This window comes from Thamnophis sirtalis, unplaced genomic scaffold (genome assembly GCF_051295495.1).
Source record: "Thamnophis sirtalis isolate CommonGarterSnake01/CBP01778 unplaced genomic scaffold, rThaSir2_p1.2 scaffold_13, whole genome shotgun sequence".
NCBI lineage: Eukaryota > Metazoa > Chordata > Lepidosauria > Squamata > Natricidae > Thamnophis > Thamnophis sirtalis.
The window spans coordinates 29,476,692-29,490,816 of NW_028261393.1; the positions used below are offsets into that span (position 1 = coordinate 29,476,692).

A 14,125-nucleotide genomic window follows, 5' to 3' on the forward strand; every position below is an offset into this window, starting at 1 on the left:
TTAACTTGAACTATTAATACATGAAGGTAGATGTGATAAACTGTATTTTTCGGACTATAAGATGCATTGGAGTATAAGATGCACCTAGTTTTTGAAAAGGAAAACAAGGAAAAAATCATGTTTGGCCTCCACAGATGCAGATTTTGCCCTCCTCGGCCTCCAGGAGCACTCTGAAGGCCTCCCAGACATTTCCACCCACTTGGGGGGGGGGAGTGCATCTTATAGTCTGAAAAATACAGTAATTGGAATTACAGAATTTGGTGGGACAAAAGCCATGACTGGAACATACTGATAGAAGGATACAAACTGTTCAAAAAACCCAAACACTGGATTCTTAGTAGACAACCAATTAAATATGAGCCAACAGTGTGCAGTGGCAGCCAAAAAAAACAGTTTTGGTTACCACACTATAAAAAAGATGTATAGAAAAAGTGCAGAGAAGAGCAACTGAGTTGATTAAAGGCCTGGAGATGAAAACATATGAAGAAAGGTTGCAGGAACTGGGCATGGCTAGTCAAGTGAAGAGAAGGACCAGGGGGAGACATGATAGCAGTCTTCCAATATTTGAAGGGCTGCCACAGAGAGGAGGGGGTCAAGCTATTCTCCAAAGCACCTGAAGGCCAGACAAGGAACAATGGATGGGAACTGACCAAGGAGAGATTCAGCCTAGAAATAAGAAGAAAGTTTCCGAGAGTGAGAAGAATCAACCAATGGAACAAAAGCTGCCTTCGGAAGTTGTGGGAGCTTCATCACTGGAGGCTTTCAAGAAGAGATTGGACAGCCATCTGTCAGAAATGGTGTAGGGTCTCCTGCTTGAGTGGGGGTGGGGGGAGGCAGTTGGACTAGATGACCTACAAGATCCCTTCCAACTTTGTTCATCTGTTAAATCTGTTTGTGTACCTTTAGTTTTTCCTGCCTACGTTTTTCCTTGCTTCTTCCAGGATTAAATGTCCATTTCCTTTTCCATTCACCATTTTAGTAATGGTAATATTTATGCTTCTTATTATCTTCTTTATTCCCTCCCCTTTTATTGGGATTATTATGTGGGTGAGGGTGGAGATTCTGTTGCTGTGTATGTATATTGAGTGCTTCTATACCACAGACAAATTCTTCTTCTCCTCCTTTTCTCCCCTCCTCTTCTTTTCTATTCCGTTTTCTTTTTTCTTCTTTATTTCTTTTTCTTTTCTTCTTTTCTCTATTCTTTTCTTTTCTTCTTTTCTCTACTTTTCTTTTTTCTTTTCCTTCTTCCCTTTTTCTTTCATTTTCTTTTCTTTTCCTCTTTTCTTCTTTTTTCTTTTTCTTTTTTCTTCTTTTCTTCTTTTCTTTCTTCTTTTTTTCTTCTCTTCTGTTTCTCCTCCTCCTCCTCCTCCTCCTCCTCCTCCTTTTTCTTGCAAGCCATTCCACTGGTTAATTGTTCTCACTCTTAGGAAGTTTCTCCTTAGTTCTAGGCTGGTTCTCTCCTTGGTTAGTTACACTGCTGCCATATCACCCCTTCTTTTTACTAGACTAGACATATCCAATGTTTGCAACCGTTCTTCCTATGTTTTAGCCTCCAGCCCCCGCCCCCCAATTTTTTCTGTATTTAATCACACTTGGCTAAGTAAAGTATTCAATTCCATTCACTTCTGCTATCTTCTCTGATATTGTTCTCAGGTCAGCCTGTGCTCAAGATCCAGGCCTCCCCACACAATGAGAAGAGCTTCCAGCTGTGGTGGGATCCTCCGAGGACCCCAGCAACAGGCTACATTGTTGAGTGGCACCGAGTGACCTCGGCAGCAGAAGAAAGCAGCATTGGGTGGCAAAAGCTACATAATGGGAGCATCAGAGAAACCCTGATCCAAGGTAATCCACCCCCAGGGGAAGGAGGGGGCACCTTTGGGGAGCGAAGGCAAATCTCTCTGACATTTATCTGGCCAAAGTTTCCCAATTTGGTTGCACAACTTTGGTCAGATATGAACCAGGTGGATTCATCATGTTGCTCTGCTAACTTTGTCTTACCATCAGATGTTGCTTTTACCCAAACTAGGAAACCTTGTCTTTGATAGCTAAGGAGATCCTCCATCATCCAGGTTGTGGTGGTCCTGAAGGTATTTTTTCCAAAAGGCAAATGGAGTTTCTTGTTTTTTTCTTAGAAAACATTTTGCTTCTCATCCAAGAAGCTTCTTCAGTTTTGAAGAAGCAAAACTTTGGAAGGAACAAAACTTTGTCTAATGTGTTTCTGAAGAACTGAAGAAGCTTCTTGAATGAAAAATAGAACATTTTCTAAGAAAAAAGACCCAAGAAAATCCAGTTACCTTTTGGAAAAAGTGCCTTTGGGACTTGACTTTGAGACATTTTCCACCTGGCTTTGCACTCTAGCGATAATGAGATGATCTCCTGCCCACAATGGCTTGGATCCATATTGGTCCAGAAAGATGTAAGATGTACAGTATAAGATGTACTTATATTCAGATACATTTTAGATGAGAGTTGTCTCTATTCAAGCAGCATTTAATATGGACCTGGTGTCAGGCCTGCAGCCATCTTTCCTTTTGGGTCTTTGGCCTGCCACACTTTCTATTATTCTGCTATGCATTTTCTATTGTGGGAAAATGGAAGGAAGAATTGTAAGGAGTCACATACTATGTAGCCACAACAAAATTCTTTCTAGAAAGGTGATTTTTGTCTTTACACCTCGGCACCTGACTGGATCTGGATGGGTGGAACTGCCAGCATGGCAGTGGAAATTGGACCATGGGATGGACTTGTGGGTGTGGGGGTAAGATCTTGAACTTTCAACTGGGTGGGGAAAACTGGGAAGTTTTCAGATTTGGGTTTTTCCAGCTGTGCCAACAAGGCTCTCTTAATAAATTGGAACTTAGAGCAATACTTTGCCTTGGATTTACTTTTGGATGCTATTTGGAACCCCGACATCCAGCTCCTGAGGGAATATGCAAAAGTAACTTTTTTTTCACAATAATAATTGCAGGTTTAGCAGGGCAACATTTTGAAAGGGCACAATCAACAGTAGAGCAAGCAGCTTAATAGGTGGTGGGAACGTACCCCACTCGACCCCAGTCCTTCAGTCATAACTAACATCTGCCCCTTCTCTGTTTCAGAAGACATTGAACCTTTCCAGCGCTACCAGATCTCCGTTTACCCTCTCTACAGAGACAAAGTTGGGGTGCCCCAATCCATAGAAGCTTACACAAGGCAGAAAGGTGCATCTTCCACACAGGAGCTGCTTCAGCTCAGCGTCCACCCAAAGCAGAGTTGTTTTCAATCGAAAATATCCTTGGTTGGAATTTTACGTGAGGGGAGGGAGAGCTATGTAATTTCCTATTGTCTCTGGAGGTATTATTGTTTTACAAATGGATTGTAGAAGAAAAATAGCAGTGCAAATTAAGCTTGATAATCAACTTAAATTCCAAAATTATAATAATGTAAGCTTTCCATCCCTTCCCTTCTCAGTGCTGTTATCAGAGGATGGCATAATGAATAAGTATTAGTAAATAGTGAGTAGAATCAGGAAGAACTTTTGCTCATCCAGTTTTAAACTTTTTGAGGGGTGACCAGAAGCGTTTCAAAAGCAACAAAGATGATTGGGGGCCTGGAGGCTAAAACATATGAAGAACCGTTACAGGAATTGGGTATGTCTAGTCTAGGGAAAAGAGGACCACGGGTGATAAGATAGCAGTGTTCCAATATTTGAGAGGCTGCCACAAAAAAAGGGGGTCAACCTAATCTCCAACATACCTGAAGGCAGGACAAGAAGCAATGGATGGAAACTAAGCAAGGAGTGAAGCAACCTTTTGGGCTAAGGAGAAATTTCCTGACAGGGGGAACAATTAACCAGTGGAACAGCTTGCCTCCAGAAGTTGCAGATGCTTAAAAACATAGGAGGGTTCTAAGAAGAGATTAGAGAACCACTTGTCTGAAATGATATAGAGTCTCCTACCTCAACAGGGGGTTGGAAAAGAAGACCTCCAAGGTCCCTTCCAACTCTTCTATTCTGTTACTGCTCATGGCAAGCTGAAGCCTAGTCTCTTCTGTTTACCCAATGGGTCTACCCTCCCTCAGCATATTCTTCACTTTGACATGCAGTTGATCCTACTCTGATTTCTTCCTGTCTCCACAGCTCCAGCCAGCAGCCCAAAAATCCATCCCCAAAACATTGGGGTGTCCACAGCTGAGGTTTGGTGGAATCCTCTCCCTGTTGAAGATCAGAATGGGTTCATCACTGGCTATACTCTCTTCTGGATCGATCCCAATGAAGAAGTTAGAAGTACGTTTGGCCCAGTGGTGAAATTCATTTTTTTTACTATCGGTTCTGTGGGCATAGCTTGGTGGGAGGGGAAGGATATTGCAAAATCTCCATTCCCACCCCACTCCTGGGGTCAGCCAGAGGTGGTATTTGCCAGTTCTCTGAACTTCTCAAAATTTCCACTACTGGTTCTCCAGAACCGGTCAGAACCTGCTGGATTTCACCCCTGGTTTGGCACCTCCCTGCAATTATGGGGTTAGTGGGTGATTTCTCCCCTCAAAGCAGGAACCCCCTCTGCCTCCCTCACTAGCTCAAACTGGATTTCAGCTAAGAAGAGAGCAGCCACTGCCTCTAGAGAAATTCTGGCCCCTTTTGCCTGATGGGACTAGAGCAAGGGTCTCCATCCAACACTGGCAACTTTAGGATTTGTGGACTTGAACTCCCAGAATTCCCCAGCTAGCATGGAGTCCATAAGTTTTGAAGTTGTCAGGTTGTCCTAGAGGAAACAGGATGAATCAGTCTATGATCTTTCCCTCTTACTGGGAAGGGTTCCAGTGCTGCTTCTTGTTTCTATATGTTTATATCTCTTTAGAAATAAACTCCAAACCCCTCCCTCCATCCTGCCCTCTCTCCACTGCAATAGAATAGTATATCTGAGCCTCTGACACCAAGATAACTAAAGCTGTGTGTATTGTGCAATAATCTGCAAACCACACATTTGTCTTTAGAACATATAACAAGCAGCATGGAGAAAGAGGAGAAAAGGCACATTGTTTAGAAATCCTCTGCACAAGTCAAGATGGCATTTATTCATCCAAAGAATATGCTCCAAATGTATAAGCAGACAATCCTCAGTGCTTCAGGGATGAACATCTTTCATGCAATCAGACCCTCTAAGTCAGTTTAAACTAATTTACACCTCCTCTGGCATTGATCAGTTTAAGGAGGAAGTTGCAAAAGATTTTCCCTCCATAACTTGCTTACTAAATATATTATTTGCAACTTATGAACACACTGTACTTGAGAGCAACATCTTTGTCTCCCTCTTCTAAAGAACAGGAAGAAATTGAATTTTTCTTTTCAAAAAGTGAACTTAGAAAGTGCAATGGCCCATTACATCAGATACTACTAGGGACTGATGAAAAACTAATTTAAAAATGCATAGCTATCTACTGAATATCAAAATGGAAGAAAAACAAGTGAAAGAAACAATAGTATGGGCCAAAAACTTTGGATATGCCATAGAGTTAGATAAATGGCAGAAATTGTCGGACAGAAATTAGAAATTAACAATGTCAACTGTCTATAAGGAAAACCTACATAAAATGTTTTATAGGTGGCACTTACCACCAGCAAAACTGGCAAAGATTTTTGAAAACATGTCCGCCAAATGTTGGAAATGTAATCAGATACCGGGTTCGTATTATCATTTGTAGTGGACAGGCTCAAAGGCAAAAAGATACTGGACTTAAATACACACATGGTTAGAAAAAATGATAAAGCAACATATTAATTTTAAACCAGAAATATTTTTGTTGGGTATTTTACCAGAACAGTATAATAAAGGGAGCACATATCTAATTTTACATGTGTTAACAGCAGCAAGAATTATCTTTGCACAACAGTGGAAAAATGAAGAGATCCCTACAGGTGGAAGTGTCATAAAAATATTAGAATGCGCAGAGATGGACAGATTAACACTAAAAATAAAGAACAAGGAAGAAACAATACTTTTTAACATGGGACTTGCTTTGCCAATGGCTAATTAAAAGAAACAGAGGTTAGAAACTAAAGAGAATGATTAATTATATAATGAAAGTTTTCTAGTATGGGAAAGCTAATGCCACTATTACTATGTGATTATTATTATTAGTAATGATACACGTATTATGATTACCATTATGCTTATTGTCTTTTTATTCAAAACTAATTGCACTCAGACAACACACTGTTCATATTAGATATTGAGTAGCACCAGGCAATGGGGTGAGTTCCTGTTCATTGTCCCAGCTCTTGCCAAGCTAGCACTTCGAAAACATGCAAATGAGAGTAAATAAATAGGTACCACTTCAGTGGGAATGTAACAGCATTCTGATTGCTTTTGACCTAGAGCCGTGCTGGACAGATGACCACATAAAGGCTCTTCAGAAAACACTGGCTCCTCGGCTAAGAAATGGAGATGGATAATGTCTCCAAGAGTTGGACATGACTGGATAGGGAAAACATTCACCTTTAAGAAATTGAATCTTTCTTTTCAAAAAGTGAACTTAGAGGAAAAACAGCAAATGGAAGGAACTTAGTCCAAATAAAATATATTCAGTCCAATAAGCAGGAAATAGGGTAGAAAAGATTTGCAGGGTGGGGCTTTGGGGAAGCAGCATATCAGGCACCCCATCCTCCCCTTGGCCTGGGCATTTGATGTGCCCGGAGCACAGGGTAGGAAAGGGACAAGTTGCATTCTTTTTGACAGTAAAAACCTGTATTGAATATCTCTGGATAGTGAGGTGGGCAGTATATAAATTAATAAATAGATAACGGAACACTTCTAAATATTTTTGCTGCTTGGGTCATTAATATTAGAAGAGAAAGAATAGTGTCTTCTAGATGTGTTAGAAAATACTAACTAGGATGGCATGTGCAGTGGTTAAGGATGATAGGAGTTGATTTTAACAGACAATTTCCTGGAGTAATACAGGTTGCCCTATCTTTGCCAAGACTTTGCCCCCCCCCCCCCACAAGGTGCTGTTTGTGCCATACCTAATCACCACAAGCAGAGAGAAAAACATCTAGGGGGAGTCTTAAGAATAGAATGATGCCTCCCATCGTTATTGTTCTACTGTCTTCCTTTTGGTTTCTGAAATGATAGCAAAGTGTTGCCAACTTTTTTCTTCAGGTGTTGCTGTGAATGCTTCTGTAGACACCCTGACCATCTCAGGTCTTAGGCCTTCAAGGATGTACAGCCTGCATCTCATGGCCTCTACAATGGGTGGGAGCACCAATGGGACCAGCCTTGTGATCACCACCAAGGACATGGGTAAGGGAAATCCTGGCCATCTGGGGTTGGGAAAGTTAACTGGGGCCGTGGAAATGGAAAGCCAGAATTATTAGGCCCATAAATCAATAAGCCATTTGAGAGTGTAGGGTTTCCTAGAGGTGTAAAGGATGCAAGTAGTCCTTGATGTACATCTACAGTTGGGACCCCAATTGGTTGTTGAGCAAAGAGATTGTTGACAGACGTTACACGCCCTTTTCTCTCCATGACTGCTACCCTGGTTGTGATGGCTAATACTCTTGCAGGTGGTTTAGCAGAGTCCCAGGTAAGGAGCATGGGGCTAGCTCAGGGGGTGCGGGAGATGCTATGAGAGGTCTGGCACCCACCCACCGCCTATGAGTTGGGGGTGCTGAGTGTGGTGCAAAGCCAACCCAGCCTGACCCTGCAGTACAGCACTCACTCGGGACCAGTGCTGGGGGTGGGCCGAAAGGGGAGGCCTGGGGCCCTCCGCAGTCTTGGCCATTTGCCATTACCTCCAGCAGTCTCGCGGTGCTTTGGACACCTCATTCTCCAAATCGAGCAAAGCTTGGGAAATCTGGCTGGGATTGCTGAAGGTCCTGGACGATGGTTTGGCCCCAGCCTTGATGCTGCCAAATGCCATTGTGCATGGCAGCCTAAACTGGGGAGTAAGACACGGGGGGGGGGGGGAGTTGCAACGCCTCTGCAGTTATAAATGTGGGCAGGCTACCAAGCACCCAAATTTTGCTCACACGACAGTGGGGTTGCTGCAGTGCTGAACGGTTGTAAATCAAAGACTGCCTATACGTCAGCCCTACAAGGTAGACTAGACTAAGAAATCAAGGCCACTTAAGCAGGAGTTACTTTTACTGTAACAGCTGTAGGAACAGAATCTTGGGGGTTGGAGTGTGTTTCTTCCTCCCTCCCTTTCTGCTCGTGTGAACTAAGGGAAGTCTCCCCGAGGCGTTTTCCCACCCCCTACCCCCATTGCCTGACTGGTGGAGGTTCTGCCTCTTGCCCTTCCCAGCCATTACTTTTGCCCGCTACAGCCGTGTTTCTTGAATATATTTCCATTAATTTATCAAAATATAAAATGCAGATATAAAAAGGAGAAATAAAATAATGGGAAAAGGGGGGAAGGGTAAGGTAAAGAAGAGAAGAAAAGCATTGACTTCCGGCTCTTTTTGGCACAGTAGAATAAGATAATGACATACACATCAATTTTTTACTTACAGATAATACATACTAGCTATTTCTATAATAACAACAGCCAAAGCCAAAATCAGTTTCATTCCCCACACACACTTACATGTGCTTCTTAAAGTGTGGTCCAAATAGCCCTGGAGATCCCTCTACACCAACTCACAGGTCCACAAAAATCTAAATTATTTGCCAGATATTGAAGATAGCAATAGCACTAGACTGTTTCACATTGTTAGTTTTATTTGATTTAGTTATTCTACAAATGCACAATTTAATTTTTTAATACCGTCTATATTGATAAATATAACTGGTACAAACAAAAGCTCTTTTGGGGTTCTTCATAATTTTAAAAAGTGAGAAGGAGTCCTGAGATTTAAAAAAATCAACAAAAAAGGATATACAAAATGGTTGGTTAAAGATGGCTCATTGTTCTGATTCAGTGCTTCATAATAATGCCCTGTTGTCCTCCCTGGTCCGATGATCCCATTCTCCTGGTGCTTTTCAGCTAGCGTCTCCAAACTTGGCCCTTTTAAGGCTTGGAGTCTGGCTAGTTAGGGAATTCTGAGAGTTGGTCTCCAAGTCTTAAAGTGGCCAAGTTAGGAGAGTCCTGCTTTTGAGAACTTTTGGGAGGCATCAGCAATTCACAAGAATTGCTCATCCTTTTGTCTTCAAAAATAGTTGTATGTTGCGGTTCTTATTGTGAAAGGAACCATCCAAGGCCTTAGGAGAGGCGAACAAGATTATTTTTTCTCCCTGAACATTCCAAAGAGGAGTTATTTAACTTTCTCCCTAGATATTCTCTGAGGTTTTTCAGCCTCAAAGAAAGTGGTCAGTTGGGGCCAATTCCTCCAGGGCTTCCTACTCGCATCTATCAGTTGTTACAAGCCCATCTGTGTAAATTACAAATAGCTTCTGGGCACGTACTCTCTGAACTGGGCCCACCACGGGGTTCCCCTTTAGTTCCATGTGTGGGAGATGTTCACTAATCCACCCATATCCAACACCTTGCTCTGTCTTCCAGAATACCTGGACATCACCATTGTGTACTTACTCATTGGCCTGCTCTTGGCCATGATAATTGGCATGGTCATCTGCTTCCAGAAGAGCAAAAGGTACGTGGAGGAGCGAGTCAGAAGCTGCAGAGCATCACTTTGTCACCTGAGTTTAGACTCCCATCGACAAGCACAGGAGACAGCAGAGAAACTCAGGCAGAGACAGTGGAGTGGAGGCCAGAGGCAAAGCAGAAAAAAAATCCTATGGCGACAAAGGGGGGGGTGGGCAAAGACCATAGCTGCGTAAGATCTTTGCACACCTTTGGATGTGAAGATGGAAGGTGGCAGCAGTGAGGATTGGACAAGTTCTTTGAAAGAGTGAGGTAGCATGCATGAGCTGCACTCTCACATCCTCTCTAGGGGTTTTTGTCAACCCATGCCAGAACATTTCCCTGTTTCATGGGGTGCTTAGGGTTAGCCAAGTCCAGGAAGGAAAGGCCAACTGCATGAGGGAAGGGAACATGATGATGTTTCCTTCAAACTGAGACCAGCTCCTCTTGACATCCAATCATGACACAAGGTGAGTAGTAGTTTAGGAGAGGCTCCAATAATGAGCAGCAACTGGTGCCACAATTTGGGGGAGCACTAAATGCCACTGAATGTTTTCAAGAATTTACTTATCTAAAAGTTAAAAAAAAAGATGCTAGTATGAAACAAAAGAATACTTGCTAAATTAGAGGTCATATCTAGGACCCAGAATGTGTAAAGACCTCAAACTCACTGAGTCACATAGACACACAGATCCCACTTTTATTACTTTATAAGGTGGCGAAGATACTGAATAGCTCTTCCTCCTCCTGTTTTTCCCACAACAAAAATTGTAGGAGCTGGGTTGGGCTGAGAGAGATATAAATGACGATATCGGTGATCATATACCTGGCTGGCTGAGGAATTCTGGGAGTTGAAGTCCACAAGTTGTAAAAGGGCCATAGATCCCCACACCTGATCTAGATTAAGAAATAGAGATTGTGTATGTGTGTGTTTGTGTGTGTATTGGAGTTTAGGTGAAGACAAGATCCCAAATACATATGTATGAGTTTGTATGTGTGTATGACAGAATTTTCCTCCTAAGGAGCTATTTGTCCTGAGAGAAAATTCCCTTGCTCCAGATATGTGTTGATGTGTTGTGTGAGAGGTTGTGTTGATTCACATATTAGGCAGAAGCACAACAGGAAGTGGCCAACAACAGGGTATAGAGCTTCTCTCTGGCCATCGGAGCTCCAGACTAACCGGATGGTTCTCTCTCCCCAATTCACCCTCAGGATGAAGACGCAGTTCTGGCCCAGTGTCCCTGACCCAGCCAACAGCAGTCTGGGCAAATGGGCCCCCACTGTTCTGCAGGAGGTAAATCTGCAGAAATCTTCCATTCAGCCAGATGCATCGCGCCGCTGCATGAGTCACCCTGCCCACTTTCATTTGCTGGATTTGCAAAATATGTGTATTCTGACTGACAGCTCAATTAACCCCGTTTTCTGGATTCATACAACATGCTGAGCCACAAACTAATTACTTGAGCTGCATTCATACAAAATACTGGGCCAAAATGCTTTGACTATCATTCAGTGCTAATGAGTTTTGCATACAGAGACAATAAGAGTATCTACAGGTAAAATACAACTCAGATCAGTTGCAGAGCAGAGTTTGCATAGGGTAAAGGAGCTTTATTTCAGTTTATGTGTGTATTTCTGTCCAGTCTTTTCTCAGGTGATTAAGTGGAGTCCTTTCCTTTTACTCTCATAATGACCACATGAAGCAGGCTGGGTTGAGAGAGTGCGAGTGATTCTGTAAGGCCCTGCCTCTCCTCTCTGCTCAAGAAAGTAGAACTATTGAAACAACTGGCATTTCAAAAGGAAACTTTCATTGAAAGGAAAGTGATACCAAGACAAAGAATGCAGGATCTGAGGATTCCTGTGCAATTCCATTAGATTAAAACAGTTAGGGACCTCAGTCCGGTGTTGAATAAGCCAGCGACAATGTTTTGAGAATCACAGACTGAGAAACTGTTCTCAGGAGTCGTTTGCTGGACGCCCAAGAGCTGAGATAAAACAGATGGCCCTCTCCCCCTCCTTTCATTCCCAGAAAGGTAAATCAAAGCATAGGCTAGACAGGCACAAGGAAGGAGGTTATAAACTGAGGAATGCCTCCAGGCCCCTGCCCCACCAGAATAGCGACATCCCAATAGGGATCTATGGGACCTGACATGCTGCCTCTCTAGGAGAAGTCCATCTGGAAAGGAAGCAGAAGGGGAGATACAGAGCAATTGTTTAGTTAGGTTTATCAAGATATTGGGCATGAAATTTTCTCAGTAACATGGAGGCTCTGACATGTTTCTTAGCTACCTATTCATTTTGGGATGAAGGCAAGTGCTTCCAGGATACTAAATATTGCATGGCATCATGGTGTGTACATGAGTCAGGGATTTCCTTGATCTCAAAGTGTGGTGGTGGTGCTTTCTCAGGTGGCCTGAGTGGGGAGATTTGTAGTGCTGGAAATGAGCATCCCCAACAGAACATGTTTAAGAGCAGAACCCCCCACCCCACCCCACCCCACCCCTTTGGACTCAGCCAGGACTAGGTTTCCTCGGTGGGCCCCCTACTGTCATTGATCGTCCCTTCTCCTGCCTTTTTCCCACAGGAGACCCTGCAGGCCCCCAAGGCGTGCGAACTCAGCCCCGTCATCGTTTCTGCCATCCTGGTGATTGAAGCCGATGAGAAGAAGTGCCTCTCCTGTGGGAAGAGTGAGCCCAGCCCAGCCACGGAGGGCAGCCCAGCAGCCCCCTCTGACTCTGCAGCCCGTGAAGCCAAAGGAGCTGTGCCAACTGATGGCTCAGGGCCAACCACCTACATGAACAACCCAGAGCCTGTTCAGTATGCCAAGGTGCTGGCGGGCAGCTACCGCACTCAGCAACAAGCCTCGCCCACTATTTACATACGCTCCAGCTCCAGGCAGCCTCTGCTGCACAGCCTGACCTCCAGCCCAAAGCCCTACAAGAACCTGTGGTTCCACAGTGAGCAGCCCGAGCGAACCACCCCCTCCAGCTTCCAAGAGGAGACGGTTTTCTTGGATGGGGCCCTGTTGGATTTCCCATTGCTGCAGGGGCTCAAAGTGGATGGCAATGAAGACCTCTGCGACTTCCGACGGCTGTAAGGACCCAGCTGGAGTCCCAGGGCTGCAAGAGGGAGTGGCCTACTCTTCTTTGGCTCTTCCTTCTCTTCCTTGAGAGCCATTATTTTGTGTTTGAGACTGTAAGGAGGCCAGGAAGGTGGGAAAAATAGGCAATGTTCCCAGGACATAGTCAACATTCCTGCAGACCCGGAAGCAGCCATGCTTTAGTTCAGAGCAGGAGTCTCCAAACTTGGAACTTTTAAGACTTGTAGACTTCAATTCCCAGAATTCCTCAGCCAGCCATGAAGTTGAAGTCCACAAGTCTTAAAGTTGCCAAGTTGGAGACCCCAAGTTTGGAGATGAGTAGAAGGCAACCTCAGGGAGGTGTGAGTGTTGGATTTTCATTTCTGCTTCTGCGTTAGATGCTGCCAGAGACACTGAGGTGACCTGAGGGCATCTCCAGGGATGGGAATCAGCCTATTTGGAGGTGCTAGGACAAAGTTCAGAGATTAGGTAAAAATCAGGTGTCCCAACACATTTAACATTTTTACAGCTTCAAAATACAAAGACTACACCCCTCCCAATGTGCAGAGCTCATGGTGCTACAAGGGCTGCAGATGCAGCCCGATGTCTGTAAGTTCCCCACCCCCACTTTTGTGTCATCTTTTTGCAACTGTTAAATACTCAGTCTTGCTGAGTATCCTCTGTTCTCATGACTTCTGCTCTGATTGAATAGATGAGCCACAGACCTTGTTTCAAGCCATTCCTATAGAATGGACATCCTACTTCCCAGTGGCTTCTTTCGTCACTGGGTATACAAAGTGCATTGGTCACAACAGTTACCAGCCTGATGATGCTACCTAGATGGGTCATGTCTGCAGGCAAATAAGCCGGCTCAGAGTGTACTAAGGATTGCACAGTTCAACCTTGAGCTATCAATTCTATTGATGCTTCCAATATTTACTGAACTCCCCAATCTGGAATCCCAAAAGAGAGCAGAGGTCAGCAATCTTGGCAGGAAGGTCCCTGTCTACATTACCCAGGACTTTGGTACCATTTTGACCACTGATTAAGTCGGGGAAGGTCTTCCGCCACCCGGACCATGCAGACCATCCCCTAAACTGCCAAATGCCCATGGAAGAACTCTCTCAACTATTGAAATGATGTAGATTCTTGTGGAGAAGCGCCAGCTGAGAAAGAGCTGCAGCTCAGCGTGCCCACATCAACAGGGATAGAAAGGACAGAGTATAAGGAAGCAATGGGCATGAAGAAAGATGAGGTAGAAGTAGCCATTTTCCTGTTGTTATGATGGTCTCTGACTGATTTGCAATGAGGACTCAATCCAAGACACGGGACGGCTGCAAAAGGACAGCAAGGAACGGTAAAGAGAAGAGGCTCATTTGGAGAACTCCCTCATCCCTTCAAAATGCTTTTTCCACAACTGCTGCTATTATTTATCATGTATATAAAACACTGTACATTAAAAGTGCTCTTGTATTGTCCTCATCTGAA

General features: G+C 43.9%; 1 protein-coding gene across 1 annotated transcript in view; it reads left to right on the plus strand.

Moving 5' to 3' along the window:
• CSF3R (colony stimulating factor 3 receptor) overlaps window positions 1–14,125 on the plus strand; it is a 36,498-nt gene extending 22,373 nt beyond the window's left edge. Inside the window, exons 11-17 of the mRNA XM_087728052.1 lie at window positions 1,654–1,842; window positions 3,099–3,200; window positions 4,118–4,264; window positions 7,137–7,277; window positions 9,478–9,568; window positions 10,771–10,852; window positions 12,143–14,125. Of these exons, the coding sequence (XP_087584178.1) occupies window positions 1,654–1,842; window positions 3,099–3,200; window positions 4,118–4,264; window positions 7,137–7,277; window positions 9,478–9,568; window positions 10,771–10,852; window positions 12,143–12,655 (1,265 nt within the window). The 3' untranslated portion in view covers window positions 12,656–14,125. The remainder of the gene's footprint in view (window positions 1–1,653; window positions 1,843–3,098; window positions 3,201–4,117; window positions 4,265–7,136; window positions 7,278–9,477; window positions 9,569–10,770; window positions 10,853–12,142) is intronic.